The sequence below is a fragment of the Hyperolius riggenbachi genome, chromosome 2 (assembly GCF_040937935.1).
Source record: "Hyperolius riggenbachi isolate aHypRig1 chromosome 2, aHypRig1.pri, whole genome shotgun sequence".
In the NCBI taxonomy this organism is placed as follows: Eukaryota; Metazoa; Chordata; class Amphibia; order Anura; family Hyperoliidae; genus Hyperolius; species Hyperolius riggenbachi.
In genome coordinates this window covers 65,525,247-65,550,751 of record NC_090647.1, presented here as the reverse complement: position 1 = coordinate 65,550,751, position 25,505 = coordinate 65,525,247, and the positions used below count along the sequence as shown (strand labels likewise).

General features: G+C 47.1%; 1 protein-coding gene across 2 annotated transcripts in view; it reads right to left on the bottom strand.

The window, feature by feature from the left end:
- Positions 1-21,013, bottom strand: part of CFAP300 (cilia and flagella associated protein 300) — a 130,477-nt gene extending 109,464 nt beyond the window's left edge. For both annotated transcript variants that reach the window (XM_068264936.1, XM_068264941.1), the window contains exons 1-2: positions 20,858-21,013; positions 2,313-2,394 (exon numbers count right to left, since the gene is read on the bottom strand). In XM_068264936.1, the coding sequence (XP_068121037.1) occupies positions 2,313-2,394; positions 20,858-20,970 (195 nt within the window). In that variant the 5' untranslated portion in view covers positions 20,971-21,013. The remainder of the gene's footprint in view (positions 1-2,312; positions 2,395-20,857) is intronic.
- Between the last annotated feature and the right edge of the window lie 4,492 nt (positions 21,014-25,505).

The following is a 25,505-nucleotide window of genomic DNA, read 5'->3' as shown; positions in this document are numbered from 1 at the left end:
ATCGCAAAAAACGATCTGAAACGATTTGGACGCCTCCATATCCCCTCATTTCACGTTCCCTTTAAAGAGAATCTGTACTCTAAAATTCTTACAATAAAAAGCATACCATTCTATTCATTATGTTCTCCTGGGCCCCTCTGTGCTGTTTCTGCCACTCCCTGCTTCAATCCTGGCTTGTAATTGCCAGTTTTATGCAGTGTTTACAAACAAAAGACATGGCATGTGATAGGCTTAGAGGAGCTCAGTCTGTGACTCACACAGAGCCTGCAGGGGGTGTGTGGAGATGGTGTGTATAGCTTCTGCCTATAACAAGCAGAACAGCACATTCTTGCCTGAGTGCCTGAGCCTGACAAAGCCGTCAGAGGAAAGAAGATTAGATTATATAACAGAGATAATACAGCCACTATGCAACTAGGAAAGGCTGCAGTAAGACAGACCACATTAGAACAGGTATAGGAACTTATAGGATAGAAGAAATAAGGCTGAAAATTTTGTTACAGAGTCTCTTTAAGGCGCAACCTACAAACTCACCTCTTTAGGCAAACATACTATCTCACTTAGGACACTGACCACCACTTTCCCATCTTATATACAGCTTCCCTTCACCTATTGTCCTATCCCTTAACCCCTCACAATGTTATGCTGGGTATCCACGATGCACGTGACAGAAATAACTGTCCAATTCCTGTAGATCGGACTAGAAATAGCATCGTGTGTACCCAGCATGAGGCCTGGAACCCACTAGAGTGCTTTTTTGAGCATTTAGGGAGCGCTTTAAATCGCGATTCACCTAAACGCTGTGCCAATGTACGCAGATGTAACAAATTCCACAGTAGCGATTGCGATTAGCAAAAATCGCAATCTCAGGACATGCAGCGTTTGTGCTTCAATGTAAAGTATGGCAAATCGCTCATAAATTGCTACACATATCGATTTGAGTGCGATTTTAAGTGACTGCAAACTGGAAAAAAAATTATAATAAATGAAAAGGACCAATCAGAATAAAAATCGCTAATCGCAAATTGCTATCACAATTGCAGGCAAAAAGCGTACACTTTTTAAAATCGCTACTAAAATCGCCAGAAAATGCTCATGAAATTGCTTACAAAACGCTAATTAAAAACGCTAGCTATTTGTAGTGGGTTCCACTGATTGGGCCAGGGCTGATTGGCCAGGGCTGTCTTTCCCCTCCTGTATCTCAATGCTGTGTAATGCGCATACATATCTTCGACCCCTATGTAAGAGCTGTATTTTATTTGTATACTGCATCAGCTGTAATCCCCCATTGTCTTGTATTATTAATTGTTGTAATGTTTATATGGCATTATTATACTATGTATTCTTATGTACATTGCCACGGAAGATGCTGGTGCTATATAAATTATTCATAATATTGCAGCTCCAAGCACATTTGGCCCATAAAAATGTATTCAATCCATCACTTTCCTTTTATACACTGTTTAGATTCACGGTTTACATTCCTGTTAGAATTTCCCTCCTACAATTCTGAGTTTAGTTAGGATTGAACAAATTTAAAAGGCTCTAGACCACCTCTTCCGAGCTGCCTGTATTACTTCTTTTCTGCCCTGTGATAGTTCATTAAAGGGAACCAAGCACCACATTTTTTTCCTGGTTTCTAATAGCTATAGGAGCTGCAATGCCCCCCCCCCCCACCTTCTAGCTGCTCATTATTTATCCAGGGGAAGGTGTGAAGATAGCATCTGTGGCTTCTGTAAACTCTTTGAAGCGCAGTGTCCTATCTCTCGACCCCCCTGCTGATGAAAGCTTTTGTTTGCTCTCTGCTAATGTGTGCAATAAAATAGTTACATCAGTCCTTTTCTGCCTGAAATTTCTGTGGCCAGACAGGCTTCAGACGCTGGGTAATAAAGGCCTCTGCTAAACTTTTAAATGTAAAAAGGAAAAGTAAAAAGTAAAATTGAAGTTTTTTTTTATAATGAGCCACATATTAGCATGCATTTCTAATGTGCTATTAAGATGCCCTGGATGCTAAAAATGCTGCTCGGTTCACTTTCACTAGTTACTAGCCACTTCTCGATGACACTGCCATCTCTCATAACTGTGGTCTCCCAATATCACCCCCAACTCTTCTGGGCTCCTCTCCAGCTGTGTCAGTTAATTATGATTGATTGCATCACGATTGTAATCTGACTGTTCAGTACTACTTCATGTGTCAGTGTGACGTGAATAAACAGTAATAACAGTAATAATAACACAGGTGACACTGAGACATTGCACGGCTCGTGATGGTGATACACCAGCAGTCACACGGCTATAAGATACACATAACTCACCAGAACAAAGTCATCCTTCTGATAGGGCTGGAAATACTGGTCATAGCGGAAGACTTGTGCCGTCAGTCTTCCATTCATAGACCTACAAAAATGAAAAAAAAAAAAAGAATGTATACACCTCCATTTTCATTTGGGCTTATTTAGGCTTCTTGCACACCAAGACGTTGCATTAGGTGGCACGTTAAGGTCACATAACGTGCACCTAACACAACGTATGGTGCTGCAAGAGCCGACGGTAGAGTGAGCCGCGTTAGGCGGCTCGAGTCCTATAATGTCTCCCAGAGTGGCGCTGATTGGCCAGCGGGACCACGTGATGCAATCAGCGCCCGCCAGTGCAGTGAATATTAAGTAGCCATGTGCGCGGCTACTGTAGCTGGCTCTCCCCGCCTCCTCCGCCCCCCACTGCGCATGTGCAAACAGTCTAACGCGGCTATAGCCGCTCCAACGCCGTAGCATGCTGCACTTTGCACAGAACGTGCAGCGTTACATGTAACGCAACGTGGGCTGTGTGAACAGCCCACTTGTGTTACATTGCTGTGCGTTGGGGGAGCGTTACAGGCGCACTAACGTGCGCCTGTAACGTCTTGGTGTGCAAGCAGCCTTAAAGAGGAACGCCAGTGAAAATAATGTAATAAAAAAGTACTTCATTTTTACAATAATTATGTATAAATGATTTAGTCAGTGTTTTTCCCATTGTAAAATCTTTCCTCTTCCTGATTTACATTCAGACATTTATCACATGGTGACATTTTTACTACTGGCAGGTGATGTCAGTGGAAGGAGATACTGTTTTTTTTTGGGGCAGTTGGAGTCAGCTGTAAACAGCTATTTCCCACAATACAATTCACAGACAGGAAACTGTCAGAACCATGGTCCTGACATCACACTGTGGGAGGGGTTTCACCACAAAATCAGCCATACAGAGCCCTCTGATGATCAGTTTGCGAAAAGGAAAAGATTTCTCATGGGAAAGGGGGTATCAGCTACTGATTGGGATGAAGTTAAATTCTTGGTCACGGTTTCTCTTTAAAGTAATACTGAAGTGAGCTGAAAAATGAGGTAGATTCCCACCTACGTAGTAGCAGCAGAGTAGTGTACAATGTTAGCCATCAGTAAAAGCAAACCATCCCAATTCAAAACTTCGTGCTTATACTCACCTAAGAGGAGGGAAGGATCTGGATCCCAAAAAGCCTTCCTGTTCCTCTCTCCATTCCCTTGTTCCATCCACCGGGCCCCCATTAAATCCTCGGCAGGCTTCAGAAGCACTCGCATCCCTGAATTCTTCCAAAGACAGGTGCATCTGTTCTGTGCATGTGCGAGCTCAGACTTGTGCATGCGCAGTACAGATCTGCTCGTCTTAGGAAGCACTCGGGAACAGTAGTACTTCCGAGGCTGCCTTAGTAGGACTGAAGACCTATTCAACCAGGCTGGATGAAGAGTTTCACTGGGGGCTGGCGGTGGAACAAGGACATGTCGAGAGGACCAGGAAGGCTATATGGCCGGCGTGCCCAATAGGTCGATTGCGATCTACCGGCACATTAAATTTTGCGGCCGGATAATCTCGATCGCGGCCAATAAGAAGGCAGCGGAGGTGTCCCTCCTAATTTAAAATATTCCTCCCGGTGCACCATATTTTACCTGTCCGTGTCCGCCGCTGGCTCCGAGCTCCGTCCGCAATCCCGCATACACGTGCCCTACATGGTGGGCGTGTGTGTGACATATACGTCGGGCAACTACGTGGGGTGGATTCGGACAGAGCCCGGAGCCAGCAGCAGACATGGACAGGTACAGTATAGTGCACCGGGCGGGAACATTTTACATTGGGGGGGCAGAGTCAGGCCGACGAGGCGGCGGATGCGGTGTCAAAAGGCCGATTCCCAAGAGATTTCATGCTAAAATCGATTGGGACTTGGCCTAAGGCAGTGATAGGCAAACTTGGCTCTCCAGCTGTTAAGGAATTACAAGTCCCACAATGCATGTGCCTTTATGAATCATGACTGTGGTTGTCAGACTCCTGCAATGCATTGTGAGACTTGTAGTTCCTTAACAGCTGGAGAGCTAAGTTTGCCTATCACTGGCCTATAAGGTGAATGGGCACAGGGCCAGAATTACACTTTTTCTTCCTTCCAGCTTCCCTTCCACGTACAGCAACCCTCTCCTATTCCTCTTCCATAACTAAACATTCATGTACGGCAGTCTCTGTCAGTTATATACAGATACAATCGGGCAGCAGCTCCCCATTTCCATGTGTTGCTCCTTATTTGCAACCTCTGTATTTCATTTGCAGCCTCTACATCTATACGCAGCAATCCCTCTTCCACGTCCAGCCGCCCCTTGGCCAACTGCCACCCAAGGCTCGGGCCTTGGTGGCCTTTCCAGAAAGCCGGCCCTATATGGGCATCCAACATATTGTTCTTTAATCAGATTCAATCAGAGAGAGATTTGTCTCTTGGTCAAATCTACCAGTCATTGCTAGATGTATGGCCACCTTAAGCAGCAACAGTAACCCCGCTGGCAGAGCCTGCAGTGAAATCCTTCATCTGGGCTGCGTCAGATCACATGACCACCTTGTAAAAAACAGGCTTTTTTTTTACATGCAGGGCTCCGGTTTGCCCCCAGAAAGGTAACACTGCGCTTGCTGTGCCACCAGATGGTATATTCAGCACTGCGTCTGGAGTCTGGATTTTAGGCAAGAGTTTGGCTTTGATCACTTGATATTCACAAGCTGCTCTAATACTTGTGAAAAAAGGAAAAAAAAAAAAAGAGTTTTCCAGATGCTCGGAACTTTATAGCGGAATTATGAAGCAATATTACATTTACAGAGCAGCCAATATCCCCCAGGATCTCTCCTTACATCACCAGCTAATCTCGGCAACAGTGAGATCCGTGTGAAGCGGCTACTGCGGCTCCCAGCAAACACAGCGACACCACACCGGTCAGCCACACAGGCTGGAGCCACGCCCAGCTCTGGACACGAGGAAAGTCAATATACTGCAGAGACTGAGGCATCATTCACCTCAGGGCCGCTTTTACGGTATTATCAGTTTATTTACTGCAGGTTCTGAGCAGACGACATTTGCACTGCGTAAGCAGTTATGGTAATGTTATTTACTCGCTATTAGCAAGCACACAACAGGCTGATTGAAGTCGTACAGCGAAGGAGTCAGTGAGGAACAGACAGGTCAGTGTTAAGTCTCCACTGCTTGTGCTGCAAATATTACACCAGCAGGCACCTCGGAACACTGTGTGAAGCTCGCTGGATTAATCAGACTGGGATTGCTCAATATTGGCACCACTAGAGCAGGGGGAATGAGGGGAGGATGGGAAAGGGGACCTGGTACTCAGCACTGGATCCATACATTTTGACACCTTAGGTCAGGGGTCTTTAGATAGCTAGGGGGACGAACTAGCAAAATGAAACACATTTTTTTCTGATTGCTCCTAGGTACGGTATGCCTATTATAGTTTTGTCAAATAAAACATTTCCACAGGAAGTAAACCATATGCCATGTGTGCTGTCAGGCCGGTTTTACATCAGAAATCAGCATTTCCAATAGCCTTTGGAGATTAAGAGCTGGTTCACACTAGGTCCGGAAACGTATCCGTGGCATTTTTAAAACCTGATCAAAACCGGAGCCACGGATAGCAATGTTAAAAATATCAACCATCTTCACCCAAACAAAAAACTGATCTGTCTGCGTTTGCGTGGACCTGTTTTCAAAACCTAAACGGAAGGTCCGGATCTGCTGCATTTTCACGCAACGGATCTGGACCCCGATACATGCAGGGGTAGTGGCAGGCAATGGGAAAACTGATCACCCTCTACACAGGCAGATTGTGGACACAGTAACGTATCCGTTTCTGTGTCACAGCTTGTGAGGGGAGAGGCAGCAGCCATGCTGGAGGGGTGTGGCAGGCAGGATGGGGGTGGCAGCGGGGAGAGGGGACGTCCCCCCTTCCCTTACCTGGGTCCCCCCAACCCTGCTACCCCTCCAGCTAGTTTCTGCAAAACTTGTTACAATGTATAGCGGGGAGCTTACCTACACGGTCCTTAAAGATGCGTACAAGGCTACTCGCCGGGCTGCCCTAGGCAACTCCGACCACTGCATAATCCACCTGATCCCCACATACAGAAGGCTTCTTCAATCCTCCAAGCCGACTGTTAGGACTGTTAAAAAGTGGACTGAGGAGGCCAAGGGTCAACTACAAGCCTGCTTTGACAGCACGGACTGGTCGGTCCTGGAGGCTCCCTGCCTAGGTGAATGGACGGAGAATGTCTCATCCTATATCCGCTTCTGTGAGGAGGCATGCATCCCAACAACGAACATCAAAGTCTTCCCAAACAATAAACCTTGGTTCAATGGCAGGCTACGCCACCTACGGAAAATCAAAGAGGAAGCACACAAAACCGGCACCCCAGAGGAGTTCAGAGAGGCCAGGAACTCCTTGAACCGAGAGCTGAAGGTGGCCAAGCGGGACTACTCAAACAAACTAATGGCCCATACTCACGAGGGACTTTTGTCGCCTCAACACGCGGCGTGCGCGTGTTGCGGCGACAGGTCGCCCGTGAGTATGGGCCGTCGCGCGCGCGCGCACCCCGAACTGTCGCCCGTCGCTCATGTCGCCATGCGATTGAAAGTTTCAATAGCATGGCGACAGTCGCCGCCGCACCTCCCCCGCAACTGTCGCTAGTCCGCGTGAGTACGCGGACTAGCGACAGCAACCTCCATTGTGGTAAATGGAGCTTCCGGCGGGGGGAGGAGGAACGTCGGCGACAGCTTCCGTCTCGCCGCTGGTCCCTCTTCCGCGTGTGTACGCGGAGGGACCTGGCGAGGAGCTGTCGCCGGCCTGTCGCCCACACGCTCACGTGTGCTGGCGACAGGCCACTTCTGCAGCCCGTGAGTACGGGCCATAAGACAGGACCTTCAGTCCAACAACACACGGGAAGTCTGGAAAGGCCTCAGGGCAGCTACTAATTTCAAGCCCCCTCCCCAACACACACTTCCTAGCACTGCGCTAGCCGAGGAGCTCAACAAATTCTACTGCAGGTTCGAGCACCTACCCACCCACTCTGAGGACCTAGCAATCTCACCCCCACCTGAGGAGCCTCCTGCCACACCTCCCCAAGCTGCCACTGCCCTCCAAGCACCGGTAACTATCCGGGAGGCTGATGTACTACTGTACCTCCAGAAGCTCAACACTAGAAAGTCTCCGGGCCCGGACGGCATATCCTCAACCTGCCTGAAAAACTGTGCAAGCCAGCTGGCCCCGATCCTAACCTCTATTTTCAGCAAATCCCTGACAGTGAGCAAGGTCCCTTCCTGCTTCAAGAAAGCGAATATCATTCCGGTCCCCAAGAAGCCAGGTGTCTCGGATCTAAACAATTACAGACCGGTTGCCTTAACCTCAATCATCATGAAAACCTCCGAAAGACTGGTTCTCCCCTATCTGAAGGGGTACACCGTCACCAAAACAGATCCCCTGCAATTTGCATACAGGCCCAACCGGTCCGTTGAGGACGCTATCAACATCAGTCTAGCACACGTCATGAAACATCTGGATAAACCCAACTCCTACGCCAGGATACTGCTCCTGGATTTCAGCTCCGCTTTCAATACCATCTGTCCGGCCATCCTGTATGACAACCTAGTACGACTTGGTGTTGACCCTAATCTGTGCGCCTGGATCAAGGATTTCCTTACGAACAGGTCGCAGTTAGTCAGGATCGGCGGCTGCTCTTCCAGTGCTAGAATCACCAACACCGGTGCCCCGCAAGGATGTGTGCTGTCCCCGATTCTCTTTTCACTGTACACGAACAGCTGTACCTCATCCGCTGACTCTGTCAAGGTCATCAAGTTTGCGGATGACACCACCATACTAGGCCTCATAGATGAAAACGATGAGCACGAATATCGCAAGGAGATTGAGCGGATCCTCAGGTGGTGCAAGGAAAACAAACTTGTATTAAATACGGCAAAAACTGTGGAGCTAATTGTAGACTTTAGAAGGAACGCTCCGCCTCCCAGTCTGGTCTTCATTGATGGTACGGAGGTCTCAAGAGTACACAGCGCACGGTTCCTTGGTACCACCATCACGGATAACCTGAAGTGGGATGCGAACTCCTCCGTAATTCAAAGGAAAGCCCAGCAGAGGCTGTTCTTTCTCAGGCAGCTGAAGAAGTTCGGGATGTCGCAGGAGCAGATGATCAGCTTCTACTCTGCCACCATCGAGTCTGTCCTTTGCTCCTCCATCATTGTCTGGTACTCCGGGGCTAATGCAAGGGACAAACACAAACTCCAAAGGGTGATCAGTGCTGCTGAGAAGATCATCGGGTCACCCCTGCCACCCCTGGACATCCTTCAATCATCAAGAATGAGGTCCAGGGCAAACAAGATCACTCAAGACCCCTCCCACCCAGGCAGTTGCTTCTTCGCCCCCCTTCCTCTAGGTCGCCGTTATAGGTCCATCCTCACCAAAACCACGAGGCATAAAAACACCTTCTTTCCCCAAGCGGTTGCCCTACTTAATTCATGCACTCTCCCAACCGACATCCCCTAATCTTCCTCGGCCACCCCCGTGCGGAACACGAGCACGGAAAGAACAGTCTCCGGCTGGCCATGCTGTACCACATGTCATCGTTCAAATGTCTGTTTGCATAAGAATAGACCTGCTCAACTGAACTAAGTGTTAAATTGAAGTCAGGGTGTCTCTGTAGCTAAGATCTGTACCATGTGCTGTTGCCACTGCTGCTATTGACTGTCAAACTGCTGTAGTGTCTATGTAGATATTATCTGTACCATGTTGATGTTGCTAAGCCAATTGCCGTTGTGTCCACAAAAAATTCCAGGTGCGGCTCCTGCCGTACTTGGCGAATAAAGTTGATTCTGATTCTGATTCCTTCGGTTCACAATCTGGTTATTTTCAATAAATTGATTTGAATGAATCGATTGATTGAAAAGAGCCAAACTTCCCATCACTAGAGCCACTGCCTGCAATGCCACCTTCTGAAGTATAGAGGGCAGCACGCACAGTGATGGGAAAAAGAAAAGTTTAGAAAACGGATCCGTGTAAAACGCATCTGATCTGCAACGGACCTAATATGGCAATGTGTGGTAATCTCACTTCTGGCTGCAGGCCAAGCAATAAGTGATGCTCTCTAGAGGTCCGTACACACGCCGGACTGCAGGCAACGACGGGTCCGTCGTCACCTCCCGCTGGGTGGGCGTTCCAGCGACAGTCAGGCGTGTGTACAGTCTGTCTGCAGACTGATACGGCACAGCGGATCGCTCAGAAACAGCCGTATCAGTCTGCAGACAGACTGTACACACGCCGGACTGCCGCTGGAACGCCCACCCAGCGGGAGGTGACGACGGACCCGTCGTTGCCTGCAGTCCGGCGTGTGTACGGACCTTAACGCTTACCGGTACTTCCTGTGGCCAAATGAATTACACGCATGTGTATTTTAAAAACACGCTACCGCGATATGTGCTTCGCCATTGACTTACATGACTTTCGTCGCTGCATGTCGCCATGAATATTGCCCGATAATGTGCAGTTACTTTCGCGTCAAATGCGACACTTCCGCCGCATCGTGGCAGGTATGAAATCTCATATAGGCTTTCATTGCTTGAGGCCTGTTTCACACAAGGGATTGACGGCAGCGTGAGGCCCGGGGCTCCACCACAACAGGCTTTCAGGGATTACCGTGTAAATACGCGGTAATCCCCTTCGGGGCGATAGCCAAACAGGAAGTGACGCTCACTTCCTGTTTTGGAAATACGGAAGTGCACGGAAGCGTATTGTATAAAATACGCTTCCGCGCCGCCATCATTTTTTAAATCCCTGTGTCACCACAGACTTTCATGACTTCCGGCCCACCACGATCGCCACATAATCGTGCGGTAATGTAGGTCTATCTGAACGTCGGAGATGTGGCAAAAACATCACTTTCTGTTGCATTGCGCCGTGGCAGTATGAAAGTTCCCATAGATGTTCATTGCCCTGCAGTGGGTTGCGGTAAAATTACCGCCCTGAGCATTAACCTGCAATAAAAAAAGGGCTACGCAACGCAATGAAAACGCCCTAGTGTGAAAGAGGCGTCAGCATGTCCCCTTAAAGAAAACCTGTACTGAAAAAAAGTTCCCCTGGGGGGTACTCACCTCAGTAGGGGGAAGCCTCTGGACCCTATTGAGGCTTCCCCCGTCCTCCTGCGTCCCACGGCGGTCTTGCTGCAGCCCACGGAACGCACAGGCGACAATTTTCGGGATGTGCAATATTTACCTTTCCTGGCTCCAGCGGGGGCGCTGTTGCGGCTCTTCTGACAGAGATAGGCGAAAATAGCCGATCTCCGTTGGGTCCGCTCTACTGTGCAGGCGCAGGAGACTTGCGCCTGCGCAGTAGAGCGGCCTGATGAAGATCGTCTATTTTCGCCTATCTCCGTGGGAAGAGCGGATACTGCGCCTGCGCTGGAGCCAAGAGGTAAATATTTTCATCGCCGCCGCTCTGGGAGGATTTTCGCCGCCGCCGTGGGACCGAGGATGACGGGGGAAGCCTCAATAGGATCCGGAGGCTTCCCCCACCCGAGGTGAGTACCCCCCAGGGGAGGTTTTTTATTACAGGTTTTCTTTAAGTCTGCAGTGGTGGCTGCAAGTGAATGATTGCTGCTGGCACAGTGGCTACCCTTCATTCATCAAGTCCAGGCCCATGTCTCTGTTCTTCCACCCCCTCCACCAAGACTTTGCGGCCATTTTTCACAGTCCCATAATAATCGCTATAGGACTTCAAAAATGGCTGGCATTTTCCAGTGTATACTGAGTATACACTCCGGCGGCCATTTCTTTGTTGTGCTATACTAATTCCTATGGGACTACAGGAGCACAGAGGGGGAAGCAGAGTGGTGACACAAGTTGGCGCTAAATATAAATGCATGCGCCGCCACAGCAATGGCCTGCGGCTTTGAGGACCAGTGGCTTGGCTTCGCTTCCAAGTGCAACCCTGGTTATAATAGCTCCTTCTTCCATAAACAGCAGTCCCCCTCTTGTATGAGGCGCTCCTTCCTTGGAAAGCAGCCATACATATACATTCTAATTTTATCTGATGCCTTCTCTCAGGCCTCGTTCACACTGCGTTCCATCTGCGCTCTCGCCCGCGCTGAGCGATATTTTTACAAATCGCTCTGCGTGTTATAAGTGCAATTGTTTCAATCCCTTCCTGACGTCAGTCAGGAAGTGATTACTTTGCCCCCGGGAATGAATAAATACAATGTATTTATTCATTAAAGCACTGGGGAAATTTGGCCTCAATTCACTAAGATCATGCTAGGGATAATAAGGCAAGAGAAAACTTACCTCCACCAGTGAGAGAGTTATCTTACCTCTTCATTCCTTACGTTACCTCTCCTGTAGTTAATTTACCTCCTCTGTAGTTAATTTACCTCCTCTGTAGTTTTCACATGCAGCTAATTAACAGCCTGTCTTTAACTCTGGAGTTATTTTAAGGAATGGAGAGTTAATTTAAAGACAGAAGAGTTAACTTTAGGCTTGCCTGAGGTAAAATGTTTCCTGAATACTACATGCCTTATCACCATGGTAACAACTCTAGAAGAGTTATTAAAGAAAACCTGAACTGAACATTAAAAGTCAAAATAAGCATACACAAGTCATACTTACCTTCCATGTAGTCTACTCCTCAGTGTCTTTCTCCTGTCCCGCGTCCTGTTTGTTCACTGTGATCAAGGGAATTTTCCGTCCTCCATTTTGAAAATGGTCATTTCCCATAACAGCTTCCTGGTCAGCACACAGTTAAACTGTAACATCGCCCACTTGAGCCATAGGGAAACATGGACATTACTTTGCATAGCAGTTGTCTTTTCAGCTATAACTGACAGCAACTGATATTTTACTGACAGCAACTGATATATTTCAATTCTGACAAAATATTGTCAGAACTGGAAGGGATTATTGTCAGAAGAAAATGGTGAGCTTCTGAGAGGAACTGATGGCAAGGTAACTATGTAATGTTCATTTGAAGTTGCCTCATGTGTTTACTTTAAATATTTTTACTCAGTACAGGTTCTCTTTAAAGACAGGAGATAAGTTTAATGAATTGAGGCCAATCTTTTTCAAGCACTTTGCAATTTCCCTATACCCTCCATTTAGGGCAAATAGCACTGAAAATGGTACATGCAACGCTTTTGTCAGCGGCAAGCAAACGGCAAGCCTCAATGAGAACTATCTCATTGGAAAGCACAGAGCAAGCGCTTTTAGGGCAATATGTACAAATCGCCTGCGCTTAAAAAAATCCCCCAAACGCCCCTCACACTCTGTCATCAATGCCCAGCTCCCCCTGTGGGCAGCAGCTCTCCTACTCTGCAGCTTATGCGGCCTAAACAGAAAACTGACCCTGGTAGCACTACTGTCCTTCCTCCATTGCTATCCCATTTCTTCCTCTCCTCGGGGTCTCCCCTTTGGAATCCACCTATGTCTCAGTGCCATCACTACGAGTGCACGCCGACATCATCACATGTGCCACATACTGTGGCACAGGTATCAACCCAACCACAATCTCAGATCTGTACACGAGCTTCTTTTATCCTCATCTACAATTACCTCCTCACATTCACAGGTACAAGACTTCTCACGTGCCTCACCCCTCCTCTGGAATGCCCTTCCACAGCACATCCGCCAATCTCCCAACTTTGAAATCTTTAAACGCTCCCTCAAAACCCACCTTTTCCGACAAGCATATTCTCTAGCTTAGGCCATGCACCCTTCAACCTCGCATCTACATTTACTCCTCACTAAATAACCTAACTAAGCACTGCCTGTACATATACTGTATACTTCCCCCACCTCTTGTTTCCAACCCATTCCTTTAGATTGTAAGCTCGCAAGGGCAGGGCTCTCACCCTTTTGTGTCATGGAATGTTATTATTTAATTGCTTGCACACTGTTAGACATTTATACATTTTAGTCATGTTAAATTTGCTATTGTAATTACCAATTCTGTATTTTGTATCAGTGTTCATATTTGATGTATATCATTGTCTGTATCATTATATATCCCTTGTTTGTTTTCTTCATTGTACAGCGCCACGGAATATGTTGGCGCTTTATAAATAAATAATAATAATACTTTAAATGGGAGGGAGATGCTAGGCTGAGGGGAAGCCGTTATGTGCAGCAATGCAGAGGACAGGCACTCTGATAAGGTGGCCACACACCATACAATTTTTTAAATATCTGTTCCATTCAAGAATTGCAATCAATTTTTCTGACTGATTGTAACATTTCAAAAATCTGACCAATGCAACACACACACATATTCAATTTTTCCTCAATTATGATAAAAATGATTGGAAACTCTGAGAAAATTGCTAGGGTGTGTATATTAATAAACTGACAATCTACCACACACCATTCAATTTTCATAAAAAATTATCAGATTGATCAGAAAAAATCCACCATTCCCCATCAACCTTAATCGAATAAAAATGGGATATCTGATCGGATTTCTTGCTCAAATGAAAAAAAAAGCTTTCGATTTTTTGGGGGAAATCCGATTCTTTTTATCGAATTGTCGTAAAAGTGGATCATTTTATTGTATCGTGTGTGGGTTCTGCATTGCATTGCAAGGGGAAAATGTAAATGTACATTACCTGGGCATTGCCTTGCATACAGTGAAGCATAGTCAATTAAAACTATGCTTCACTGTCATTGTTAACGCGCGCGTTTCGTGGTAGCGCATTGCATTATGATGTTGTGCGCTGTTAAACCTCAACGCGCTGTGAATGTTGCATAAGTGGTGCACTGCAGTCAGGGGCATAGCAATAGGGGGTGCAGAGGTAGCCACCGCATCGGGGTCCTTGGACTAGAGGGGCCCCAAGGGGCCCATCTTCAACCACAGTATTAGCTCTTTATTGGTCCTTGTAAAGGATAGCGGAGATACCGCCGCATGGCCAAGCGGCATGACGGCTATCTCCGCGTATCAGCCGGCGGCCTCTGCCGCGCAGCTACATGCTGCTCCTTTGCCTGGTCCTTCTAGTGCACATAGATTGAGAGCTGCGCGCGCCAGGCGACAAGACCTTTATGCAAGTAAAAGAGGAGTCAGCTGATCAGCCGGTCAGCTGACTTCAGTAGGGCTCCAGATTGGCTGAGTGACTGGGGCGGCGCTGTGGAGCGCTCTGAGTATATATAGGACCTGCCTGTCAGTTGCTGGTTGTCTGCTGTTGCAAATGCTAACGTGTTAGCGCTCAGACCCTAGTCAGATCCTACAGTGTGCTAGAACCAGCTGGAGCTGGGGATCCACACTTAGCCAGTTTCCGTTGATAGCTTAAAGTGAACTTCCAGACTAAAAATCTACTCAGCAGCACTGAAAAGGTTTGGTGTTTCTTTAACAGTTTCACAGCATCAGAACTTTGTTTTTCTTACCAAAGCATCATTTTTAGCTGTACAGAAGAAAACTGTTTTGGTGCAATTTTTTTATTTTTAAATTTTGAATTTGAGATTTGAAGCCTAGCACACACAACTGGGAGGGGTGATCAGGACACAGGACAATTGGAACTGTCTCATGTTCCCTCTCACCTCCTTTCAACCAAAAAGATGTCTGCCCCTATGAAAAAGATGGCTGCACCCATGAAATCACAAACATTTGCCTGTTCTTTTAAAACAGGGTGGGTAAGAGATTGTATTCCCTATCTATTTTAGTTAACATAACTAGTGTAACTTAATGACAGTATGTTTGTTTAGGCTGAAGTTCCCCTTTAAAGTACTAATTGCATTGTGTTATCTGTGTACTATACCTTAGTCTAGATCCCAGGTGGTGAAACCAAGGACTTCACACCAAGACTAGGATATTGCTACTTTGCTATTGTTTATCTGTTATGACCTTCTGCTTCCTTGACTACTCTCCTGTTTGCTAATTGGGTACCTCTGCCTATCTGATTATTGTTGCCAACTCTGCCTGAACCTATATACCGAATCAGCCTTCCGTCTTTGTACTTTATCTGTCCGTACATTGCCTACCTTGCTTGTCTGACCTTCCTGTCCTCACTAGTGTGCCTAGCCATTAGTGAGGAATCTCTAAGAGCTGTCACCTACTCCTTAGGTGATCAGCCCTTGCAGCACTGTCTGTAACACTTGCTCCTTAAGTGTCCGCTAGCTGCAGTAGAGTCTTAATCACCTGCTCCTCAGGTGATCATCCTTGCAGCACAGTCAGTGGTCCCTGCTCCTCAGGTGTCCACTGGCAGCAGTACAGTCTGAATCCCCTGCTCCTCAGGGGATCCTTGGCTGCAGTGTTGTCTGAATCTCCCGCTCCTCGGGAGATCTCCTCTTCTCGTTACTGTTGCACCAAAACACAATCCCACATTGGTTGTCCCGTGTCTAGCTATACTAGCATTATTGGTGATTCTGCAGATCACCACATAATCAGGTATAATATCTGTATTATTGGTGAGACTGCAGATCACCAATAATCAGAAAAATCTGTGTTGCTGACACCAATTGTTACAGTCCTATGCTGATAATATTCACTTCTATTGATGATTAGAATAGCAGTGATCATTAACACACCGTTTCCCATCCCTTTCTTGCACCTCTGACACTGTGGTTGTCCTTGGTGTGGCGTATCAATTGTTATGTATAGAGAGCTTGGGGGGCCCCAATGCAAAACTTGCACTGGGGACCACAGCTTCTTAGCTACACCACTGACTGCAGTGCAGCAAGCCATGCTACAAAGCAGCCGTTATGCCGCACCACAATGCAACACTGTGAATGTAGCCCTATGAGTAAGGAAAGGGTGGGCCAAAAGGAAGCCATGTGGAGGTAGCATACTGAATAAGTGGCACTCCTGAGTAAGCCTGTGCATAAGATTATCATTTACATGTTCTTCTCTGTGAAGCAACAAAGAAGATGTCAGCGCAATATAAATACATAATAATAATATGGTAGGACATTAGACTATGGTAGGATTAGATTGTGAGCCCCTCAGAGGACAGTCAGCGACATGACTATGTACTCTGTAATGTGCTGCAGAAGATGTCAGTGCTATATAAATACACAATAATATTAATAGTGGAAGTAGTACAACCAAGTGAGAGGATTACTTAGCAGTCTGCTTCCTTGTCAAGAAGCCAGTGGAATTTTCTTATTTAAGAGTTATGAGGTGCAAAAATGGTGTGATCACAAAGTTATTTCCCCAGCAAGGCATCGGGCCATTTCCTTATGACAGTAATATAGCTCCTTGTTGGAGACATGACAAAATAATGACACGGCTTGGCAGATAATTTCCTACCCTGGTTCTGTCAATGATTGCCAGTGGTCAGCATATAAATGGCAGGTAGGGCATAGATAATCCGAGATGCAGAAAGACGTCACAAAGTGAAATCCTTAAAGAATTAAAAACAGGAAAGGATATGTGAAAATAACCACTGCATTTCTGCCCATCTTGGTTGGATATTAGAATTAGACTGAGCGGATCAATCTATTTATGACATCTTTTGCCACCCCCTTACAGAAACCCACTGTTTAATCAGCTGACATATTTCATTGGCTCCTGACAATGTGATCACAGTGAACTAATCACCGTGATCACAGATCTTTTCTTAGAGAAAATGTCTTTAAAGCCAATGGGTACCGTTTCAAAAAAGAAAAAGTCATATACTCACCTAAGGATAGGGAAGGCTCGGTCCTAATGAGCCTTCCCTTTCCTCTCCCGGTGCCCTCGGTGCTGCGCTGGCTCCCCCGTTCGCGTCCGCCGCCGCAGGGACTTCGGAGGTCTTCGGGAGCACTCGGGCTTCCCGAAGACTGGCCGCTCCATACTACGTACGCGTGAGCGCGTCATAGAGGGCGCTCGCGCATGCGTAGTATGGAGCAGCCCCGTCCTCGGGAGCCCGAGTGCTCCCGAAGGTTTCCGAAAGCTCCCTTCGACATGGCGAAGTGGCAGTATTTGACCGAACTGGTCGAATACTGCCACGGGGGATCCTGCGCGGGACCAGGCACCGAGAGAGGAGAGGGAAGGCTCATTAGGACCGAGCCTTCCCTCTCCTTAGGTAAGTATCTGACTTTTTCTTTTTTCAATCGGTAAACATTCACTTTAAACATAAGGGGCTTGATTCACTAGAGTGCTAACTGATAGCACGGCCGTTTTCACGCGAATTTTCGCGTTGCGCTCGATCGCGAAATTTCACGTAAGACGATAACGTTTTTGCGCGCAAACACGAATTTTCACACTAAATCGATATTGTTTGCGCGCAAAAAGCGATTGCGCGCAACGCGAAATTTCATGCAAAATCGGCCGTGCTATCAGTTACCACTCTTTTGTGAATCAAGCCCTAGGAGTTTTGAATCAGGATGATACCATTTATTGGCTAACTTAGAGATGAATAAACAGTAAGCTTTTGGCTAATAATAAGCCTCCTTCTGACTTGGTTCCTCAAACGACAACTGAAGTGAGAATTCTATGGAAACTGACATATTTATTTTATTTCCCAGGGGAGGAGGCACTCAAATGGGACCGTGCATGTGCAGAAGCTGCGACCAGAGTTCTGGGTGGGGATCTTTTGGAGCAGAAAGTGGCACCCTGGGGAGGATCAAAACGACAGCGTGGGGTACATTATATACCGTAGAAGGCTGGAAGAAGCCCCAGGTAAGTATATCTGAACTACCCCCAAGGTATTCCTCTAGGCTACTTACACACACATAAAGGGAAGGTCCGAGGTGATTAAAAAGCAAAAATCTACAGGATCTTCTAAAAAAATTTGCATATTGTGATAAAGTTCATTATTTTCTGTAATGTACTGATAAACATTAGACTTTCATATATTTTAGATTCAAATACACACAACTAAAGTAGTTCAAGCCTTTTATTGTTCTAATATTGATGATTTTGGCATACAGCTCATGAAAACCCAAATTTCCTATATCAAAAAATTAGCATGTTTCATCCGACCAATAAAAGAAAAGTTTTTTTAAAACAAAAAAAGTCAACCTTCAAATAATTATGTTCAGTTATGCACTAAATACTTGGTCGGGAATCCTTTTACAGAAATGACTGTTTCAATGCGGCATGGCATGGAGGCAATCAGCCTGTGGCACTGCTCAGGTGTTATGGAGGCCCAGGATGCTTCGATAGAGGCCTTAAAGAGACTCCGTAACAAAAATTGCATCCTGTTTTTTATCATCCTACAAGTTCCAAAAGCTATTCTAATGTGTTCTGGCTTACTGCAGCATGTTCTACTATCACCATCTCTGTAATAAATCAACTTATCTCTCTCTTGTCAGACTTGTCAGCCTGTGTCTGGAAGGCTGCCAAGTTCTTCAGTGTTGTGGTTCTGTGATGCATCTCCCCCCTCCAAGCCCCTCTCTGCACACTTCCTGTGTATTATTTAGATTAGGACAGCTTCTCTCTTCTCTCTTATCTTTTACAAGCTGGATAAATCCTCCTCTGAGCTGGCTGGGCTTTCACATACTGAGGAATTACATACAGGCAGAGCTGTCTGCACTCTGCAGGAAGAAACAGCCTGACACTTCAGTGGAAGATAGCTGCAGGGGGAAAGAAACACACAAATGATCTCTTGAGATTCAAAAGGAAGGGTGTATACAGCCTGCTTGTGTATGAATGTATTTTCTATGTGTGGACATACTGTACATCAACCTACTTCCTGTTTTGGTGGCCATTCTGTTTGTTTATAAAAAAACGTTTTAAAACTGTTTTTAACCACTTTTAATGCGGCAAGGAGCGGCGAAATTGTGACAGAGGGTAATAGGAGATGTCCCCTAACGCACTGGTATGTTTACTTTTGTGCGATTTTAACAATACAGATTCTCTTTAAGCTCATCCAGAGTGTTGGGTCTTGCGTCTCTCAACTTTCTCTTCACAATATCCCACAGACTCTCTATGGGGTTCAGGTCAGGAGAGTTGGCAGGCAAATTGAGCACAGTAATACCATGGTCAGTAAACCATTTACCAGTGGTTTTAGCACTGTGAGCAGGTGCCAGGTCGTGCTGAAAAATGAAATCTTCATCTCCATAGAGCTTTTCAGCAGATGGAAGCATGAACCCACTTTTGAACCAGAAACAGCGGCAGAAGCGCCTGACCTGGGCTACAGAGAAACAGCACTGGACTGTTGCTCAGTGGGTCCAAAGTACTTTTTTCGGATGAAAGCAACTTTTACATGTCATTCGGAAATCAAGGTGCCAGAGTCTGGAGGAAGACTGGGGAGAGGGAAATGCCAAAATGCCTGAAGTCCAGTGTCAAGTACCCACAGTCAGTGATGGTCTGGGGTGCCATGTCAGCTGCTGGTGTTGGTCCACTGTGTTTTATCAAGGGCAGGGTCAATGTAGCTAGCTATCAGGAGATTTTGGAGAACTTCATGCTTCCATCTGCTGAAAAGCTTTATGGAGATGAAGATTTCATTTTTCAGCACGACCTGGCACCTGCTCACAGTGCCAAAACCACTGGTAAATGGTTTACTGACCATGGTATTACTGTGCTCAATTGGCCTGCCAACTCTCCTGACCTGAACCCCATAGAGAATCTGTGAGATATTGTGAAGAGAAAGTTGAGAGACGCAAGATACAACACTCCGGATGAGCTTAAGGCCGCTATTGAAGCATCCTGGGCCTCCATAACCCCTTGCAGCCGTCCTGTGTCCTCACCGCAGCTTCGCTCCCCGCCTGTGACCCGGGGTCCCCTCCAGTACAAAATGCCTCTTGCACTTCAGCGTGCGGCTCACGGAGTCACGCTGATGTCATCTGGACTGGACTGCACATCTGGTTGGCGACACCGTGAGACGCACGCTGAAACGCAAGTAGATGCCGAACTGGCGAGGTCAACATCTGCACCGGAGACCAGGTGCCACCGGAGCTGCAGCGAGGGCGCAGGATGGCTGCCAGGGGCTGGAGGAAGCCCGGGGTACGTTGATTTTTTGCTTTTTTAATCATCTCGGACCTTCCCTTTAAGAATTGCCCATGGCTAGAATTAGCCTGTGTATGGGAACCCCGACATCAAGCATGCCAGCTGGATCTTTAGCAATGTCCTAATTATTGTTTTTTCTCACCTTGTCCACTGGAAGCCGCACCTTTGTGCTCCTTGCAACACCCCGCAATAGTAGCATAAGCATCGCTAGCCTCTAGGCTAGCGGTGCATCTGTACAGAGCTCCACCCTGAACCATTCCTATGGAAGGCAGTTCTCATAGGTCCGTAAGAGGCTTTAGGCACTGCTGTCAAGTCTGTACTACTTTGACCAGGATTGCCTACGTTGGAGGTCTATTGAGGACCCAGGGGCTGGAGGGAAATCTCATTCCTAGGGACAGTGTAATTCCCAAAGGGGTTCTGACCTAACCCAATACTGCTCCAAAACTAGTATATCTTCTAAAGCAACAGAGTGATGAGTGGTCCCCAGGCAGGTGGGACAGCAGGGCACCCGATATTGAGTGCACGTTTCCGGGAGGAAGTGATTGGTGTGTGCGCTCTCTGACATGCAGAAGCCCTGCAGCTCCCTGTCACGCCCATCCCTGCAGCTACAGTCCCGTGACAGGCCGGGTTACCATTTGGTGAGCAGCTCGCGGGTATCCCGGCTCTCCAGGAAGCTGAAGGTTCGGTTCGGCACCGGCTGGAAGGTGAAAAGAGCAGCTTCGGACAACTCGCGCTCCTGTGCCATCTTCCCCCCGCAGGCGCAGCGCGTCCCCTGTCGCTATGGCGACGTGGAGATGCCGGTGCGGTGGAAAATTGGTCCGCCCGGGAAGTTAAAGACCACAAACGTTCCGCTGTATAGTCTGTCCTGTCCTCACTTACCCCTTAGGTGTCAGCATTTGAGCTCATGTCCACAGTCCTGAATCTATAATTACAGCATCTTGGAATTAATTACTAGCGTTTACAGGGAAACTGAAATCCCCTGTGTTCTCTAACTTCAAGGGACCAGGCCAAGTAGTTTGTTCAGAAGTTTATTATATCAAAATTCATCATATATTGTAAATTCATGCAGGCGCAAGACTGGGACCTAGGGCCTGAGTTTATTATAGCCAGATGTTTGCTATGTCAGATTGTTACTATAAGGAGATTCTACTGTATCGGAAAAGAAGCCAGGTATTACGCATTAAAGGGAAGGTCCATGGTCGCTCTGTAAAAAATAAAAATACAAATCCACTTACCTGGGGTTATCTCCAGCCCGTGTTAGGCAGGACATGCCCTTAGCGCCTCTCCACAGGCTTCCGGTCTTCCAGGTCGGGCTCTTCTGCGCTCCAACGTGCGTCTCACGTGGGCACGCTGATGTCATCGGACGTGCGCAGAACTACTGCGCCTGCGCAGTACAGCACGGAGGACGTCCGATGACGTCAGCGCGCCCACGTGAGACGCACGTTGGAGCGCAGAAGAGCCCGACCTGGAAGCCGGCCTGGCCAGATCGGGAGCCTGCGGAGCGGCACCGAGGGCACGACCTGCCTGACACGGGCTGGAGGAAGCCCCAGGTAAGTGTATTTGTGTTTTTATTTTTTACAGAGCGACCGTGAACCTTCCCTTTAAAGAGGAACTATTAGCAATAACATGCCCCCCAAAGAAAACACATATGTAAGTAGATAAATACTTCCTTTACTTACATAACAGATGTATTGCACTGTCCATGTTTTCCTTCCATTTCATTTTATATTCTAAATAAAGGGTCATTCTCTTAATGGCAGGGGCCATCTTGCTTCCTCCGGGTAGATTCTCCACCCCGCATCCACCTCCTCCCCACACTAATTATGAGCACAGCGGGGAGGATAAATGCAGCTGGCACAGACTCACCTAATAATGGATCCAAGCGCTGCCGTTCCCATCTATTCTCTGCACTACCGCCGGCGGCAGCGCAGAGAGTATAGGGGGGAACTGCAGCGCCTGGAACCATTAATCCTGGAGTTGTTCCTGGAGTCTGTGTGCGCCACCTTTATCCTTCCCCAAAGTTCTGTGCGGGGAAGAAGGAGAATGCGGCGGGCGGCAGAAGGGCGGGGGGGGGGGAGCACCGACATGCCACTGGAGGAGGGAAGCAGAGGACAGTGACAAGAGATAGCCTCTGGCCCCCCACCGTACGCTTTTACAGCGGCCACAACCACCGCAGACAAGGGGAGATCAGGCAGCCAATCGCAGCGCAGAGAGGTGAGTGACAGAGGCTTCAGTCAATCAGGCTGATTCAGCATGCCTGTCATTTCTGTTCTGTGGCCTTGCGTCCTGGGGGCATGGGGAGATAAAACCTCTTAGGAAAAAAGTAAGAATGATTTGAACTATTTGCATTGCCTTATTAGCATCCTTTTTGTCTATAACAGCCTAAAATAGAAAATTGATTTCACATATAATGCCTAACAGTTACCCTGAAGTGAAAAAAAAACAGTGAATTGTATGTGTAGTACGGATAATGAATAAAACATTAGTAGTAAAGAAAATAATCTTATATTTCTGTTTTCAGTTATGTAGCTTTTTGTTTTATAACTTTGTATCATACTTTCACAGTTGCATTTTTAAACCACACTCTGTCTTTTAAAATAAATCAGAGATAACGAAACTTAAAAGTTGTATACATTCCTGGGGCTTCCTCCAGCCCCATCCGCATGGATCGCTCCCACGCCTCCATCCTCAATCTTCTCCATTTTCGTTAACAGGTCCCGTAAGTTCGGCCAGTCTGCGCAAGCGCAATGCGCTCCCTCCATCTCTCTCCGACAGCTGGAAGTTCTGCGCAGTATTTTCTGCCGGAGAGAGACGGAGGGAACGCACTGCGCTTGCGCAGACTGGCCGAACTTATGGGACCCGTTAATGAAGACTGAGAAAGGCAGCATGGGAGTGATCCGTGTGGATGAGGCTGGAGGAAGCCCCAGAGATGGATAAAACTTTTAAGTTTCGTCATCTCTGAATTGTCGTCTCTGGTACACTTTAACCCATTCAGGTTCCGTGGTTTTCACGAGAGAAATGTTCACCTCCCATTCATTAGCCTATAACTTTATCACTACTTATCACAATGAACTGATCTATATCTTGTTTTTTCCGCCACCAATTAGGCTTTCTTTGGGGGGTACATTTTGCTAAGAGCCACTTTACTGTAAACGCATTTTAACAGGAAGAATAAGAAAAAAATGGAAAAATTCATTATTTCTCAGCTTTCAGCCATTATAGTTTTAAAATAATACATGCCTCCATAATTAAAACTCACGTATTGTATATGCCCATATGTCCCGGTTATTACACCGTTAAAATTATGTCCCTATCACAATGTATGGCGACAATATTTTATTTGGAAATAAAGGTGCATTTTTTCCATTTTGCATCCATCACTATTAACAAGTTTAAAATAAAAAAAATATAGAAATATTTCATCTTTACATTGATATTTAAAAAGTTTAGACCCTTAGGTAAATATTTACATGTTTTTTTTTTTTTATTGTAATGGTTTTTTTTATTTATAGTAAACATTTTATTTGGGTAGTTTTGGGAGGGTGGGGGGTAAACAATAGATTTATAATGTAAATGTGTGTTGATTTTAATTCATTTTTATTTTCAGGTGTAGTATTACTTTTTGGCCACAAGATGGCGGCCATGAGTTTGTTTACATGACGTCACTCTAAGCGTAACATACGCTTAGAGTGGCGCATCAGGAAGTGAATGGCCAGAAAAGGCGCAGCTTCCGAGAGAAGCTGTCGCTTTTTCAGCGGGGGAGAGGAATCAGTGATCGGACTTCATAGTCCGATACATTGATTCCCTGACTACCGAATCCACGGCCGGGAGTGCGCGTGCACGCGCGCGATCGGCCGCGGGGGCGCGCGGTAGCGCACATGGTTTCTGGACGTAGTTTCTACGTCCAGAAACCAAAATAGGTTAAGCTATAAAGCAAAGTAGAAATAATAACTCTTTGAACTTTTCTGCAGTAAAACCTTATCTCAAGCTGTCTCTCATTGTTTCTTTGCTGTTTAAGTGCTTCAGAAAACAAGACTGGGTCGAAGAGCTCAGAGAAGCTCTTTTGTATAGATAACAACTGAAGTTTGTTTTAACTCTTACTGTATTGGAAAACAATATGAGGCTCTTTTCTTTGCTACTAATAATACAATATACAATAATATAATACACATACATTTCACTATCTGATAAGTTTATTGTTGCTGTAGGTTTGCTTTAAAAGGGCCACAGTTTGTCACAATTTATATTGTACGAGAACATGAAAAATCACTGGGCACACATACCACTTTGGTTGCTTCTGATCAGAACCTGAACCTTTACATATGTGGGACATGACACACTCTAGGCCATGGGAGCGCGATTGGGGATTATGTGCGGCCGGACTGCGCCTTTGCCGACTGGTCCCAATTGGCCGAATTACCGGGACCCATAGCGGAAGATCCAGGAGGCGGAGGAGGGCGGCGAGGGACCAATTAGCCTGAGGGGGGCTGGAGGAAGACCACCCAGACCACTAACTATCCCCACTGAAGATCCTATGGTACAGTAGAATCCTTTAAAGAGAACCCGAGGTGGCTTGTAAGAATCCTATTAGCACACAGAGGCTGGGTCTGCATAGAATGCCCAGCCTCTGTTGCTATACTGTTTCCCCCCACCCCACCTGTGCTCTGCTGTCCCCCATAAATCACACAGCCGTGCTAGCGACATCGCAAGCAGGCTGTTTACATCTGCACTGCCATTCAGCTCCACTCCCCCGCCTTCTCTATGTCGCCACTCCCCGCCTGCGTCCCTTCCCTCCCCGCTGATTGGAGGGAAGGGACGCAGGCGGGGAGCGGCAATATAGAGGAGTGGGGGAGCGGCGAGAGTGACAGTGCAGAGGTAAACAGCCTGCTGTCGACACGCTGTGTGTCGCTAGCACGGCTTTTGATTTATGGGGGCACAGCAGAGGGCAGGGGGGGCCTGGGGGGAAACAGTATAGCAGCAGAGGCTGGGCATTATATGCAGACCCAGTCTGTGTGCTAATAGAATTCTTACAAGCCACCTCGGGTTCTCTTTAATAGTAAACTCCAAGGCACCAGGAGAATTAGTTTACTACTAGCCGACCCGCGGCGTAGCATACGCCACATAAGGGGGTAGCGGGCAGGAAGTGGGTATTGGGCACAGTGGCGGGGAGGGGGGTCGGACCTCCCCTCCCTCACCTGGGTCCCCCATGTGCACTCCCCTTCCAGCTTAAGTTTGCGGCGGGTCGGGGGGTCTGACCCTCCCCTCCCTCACCTGGGACCC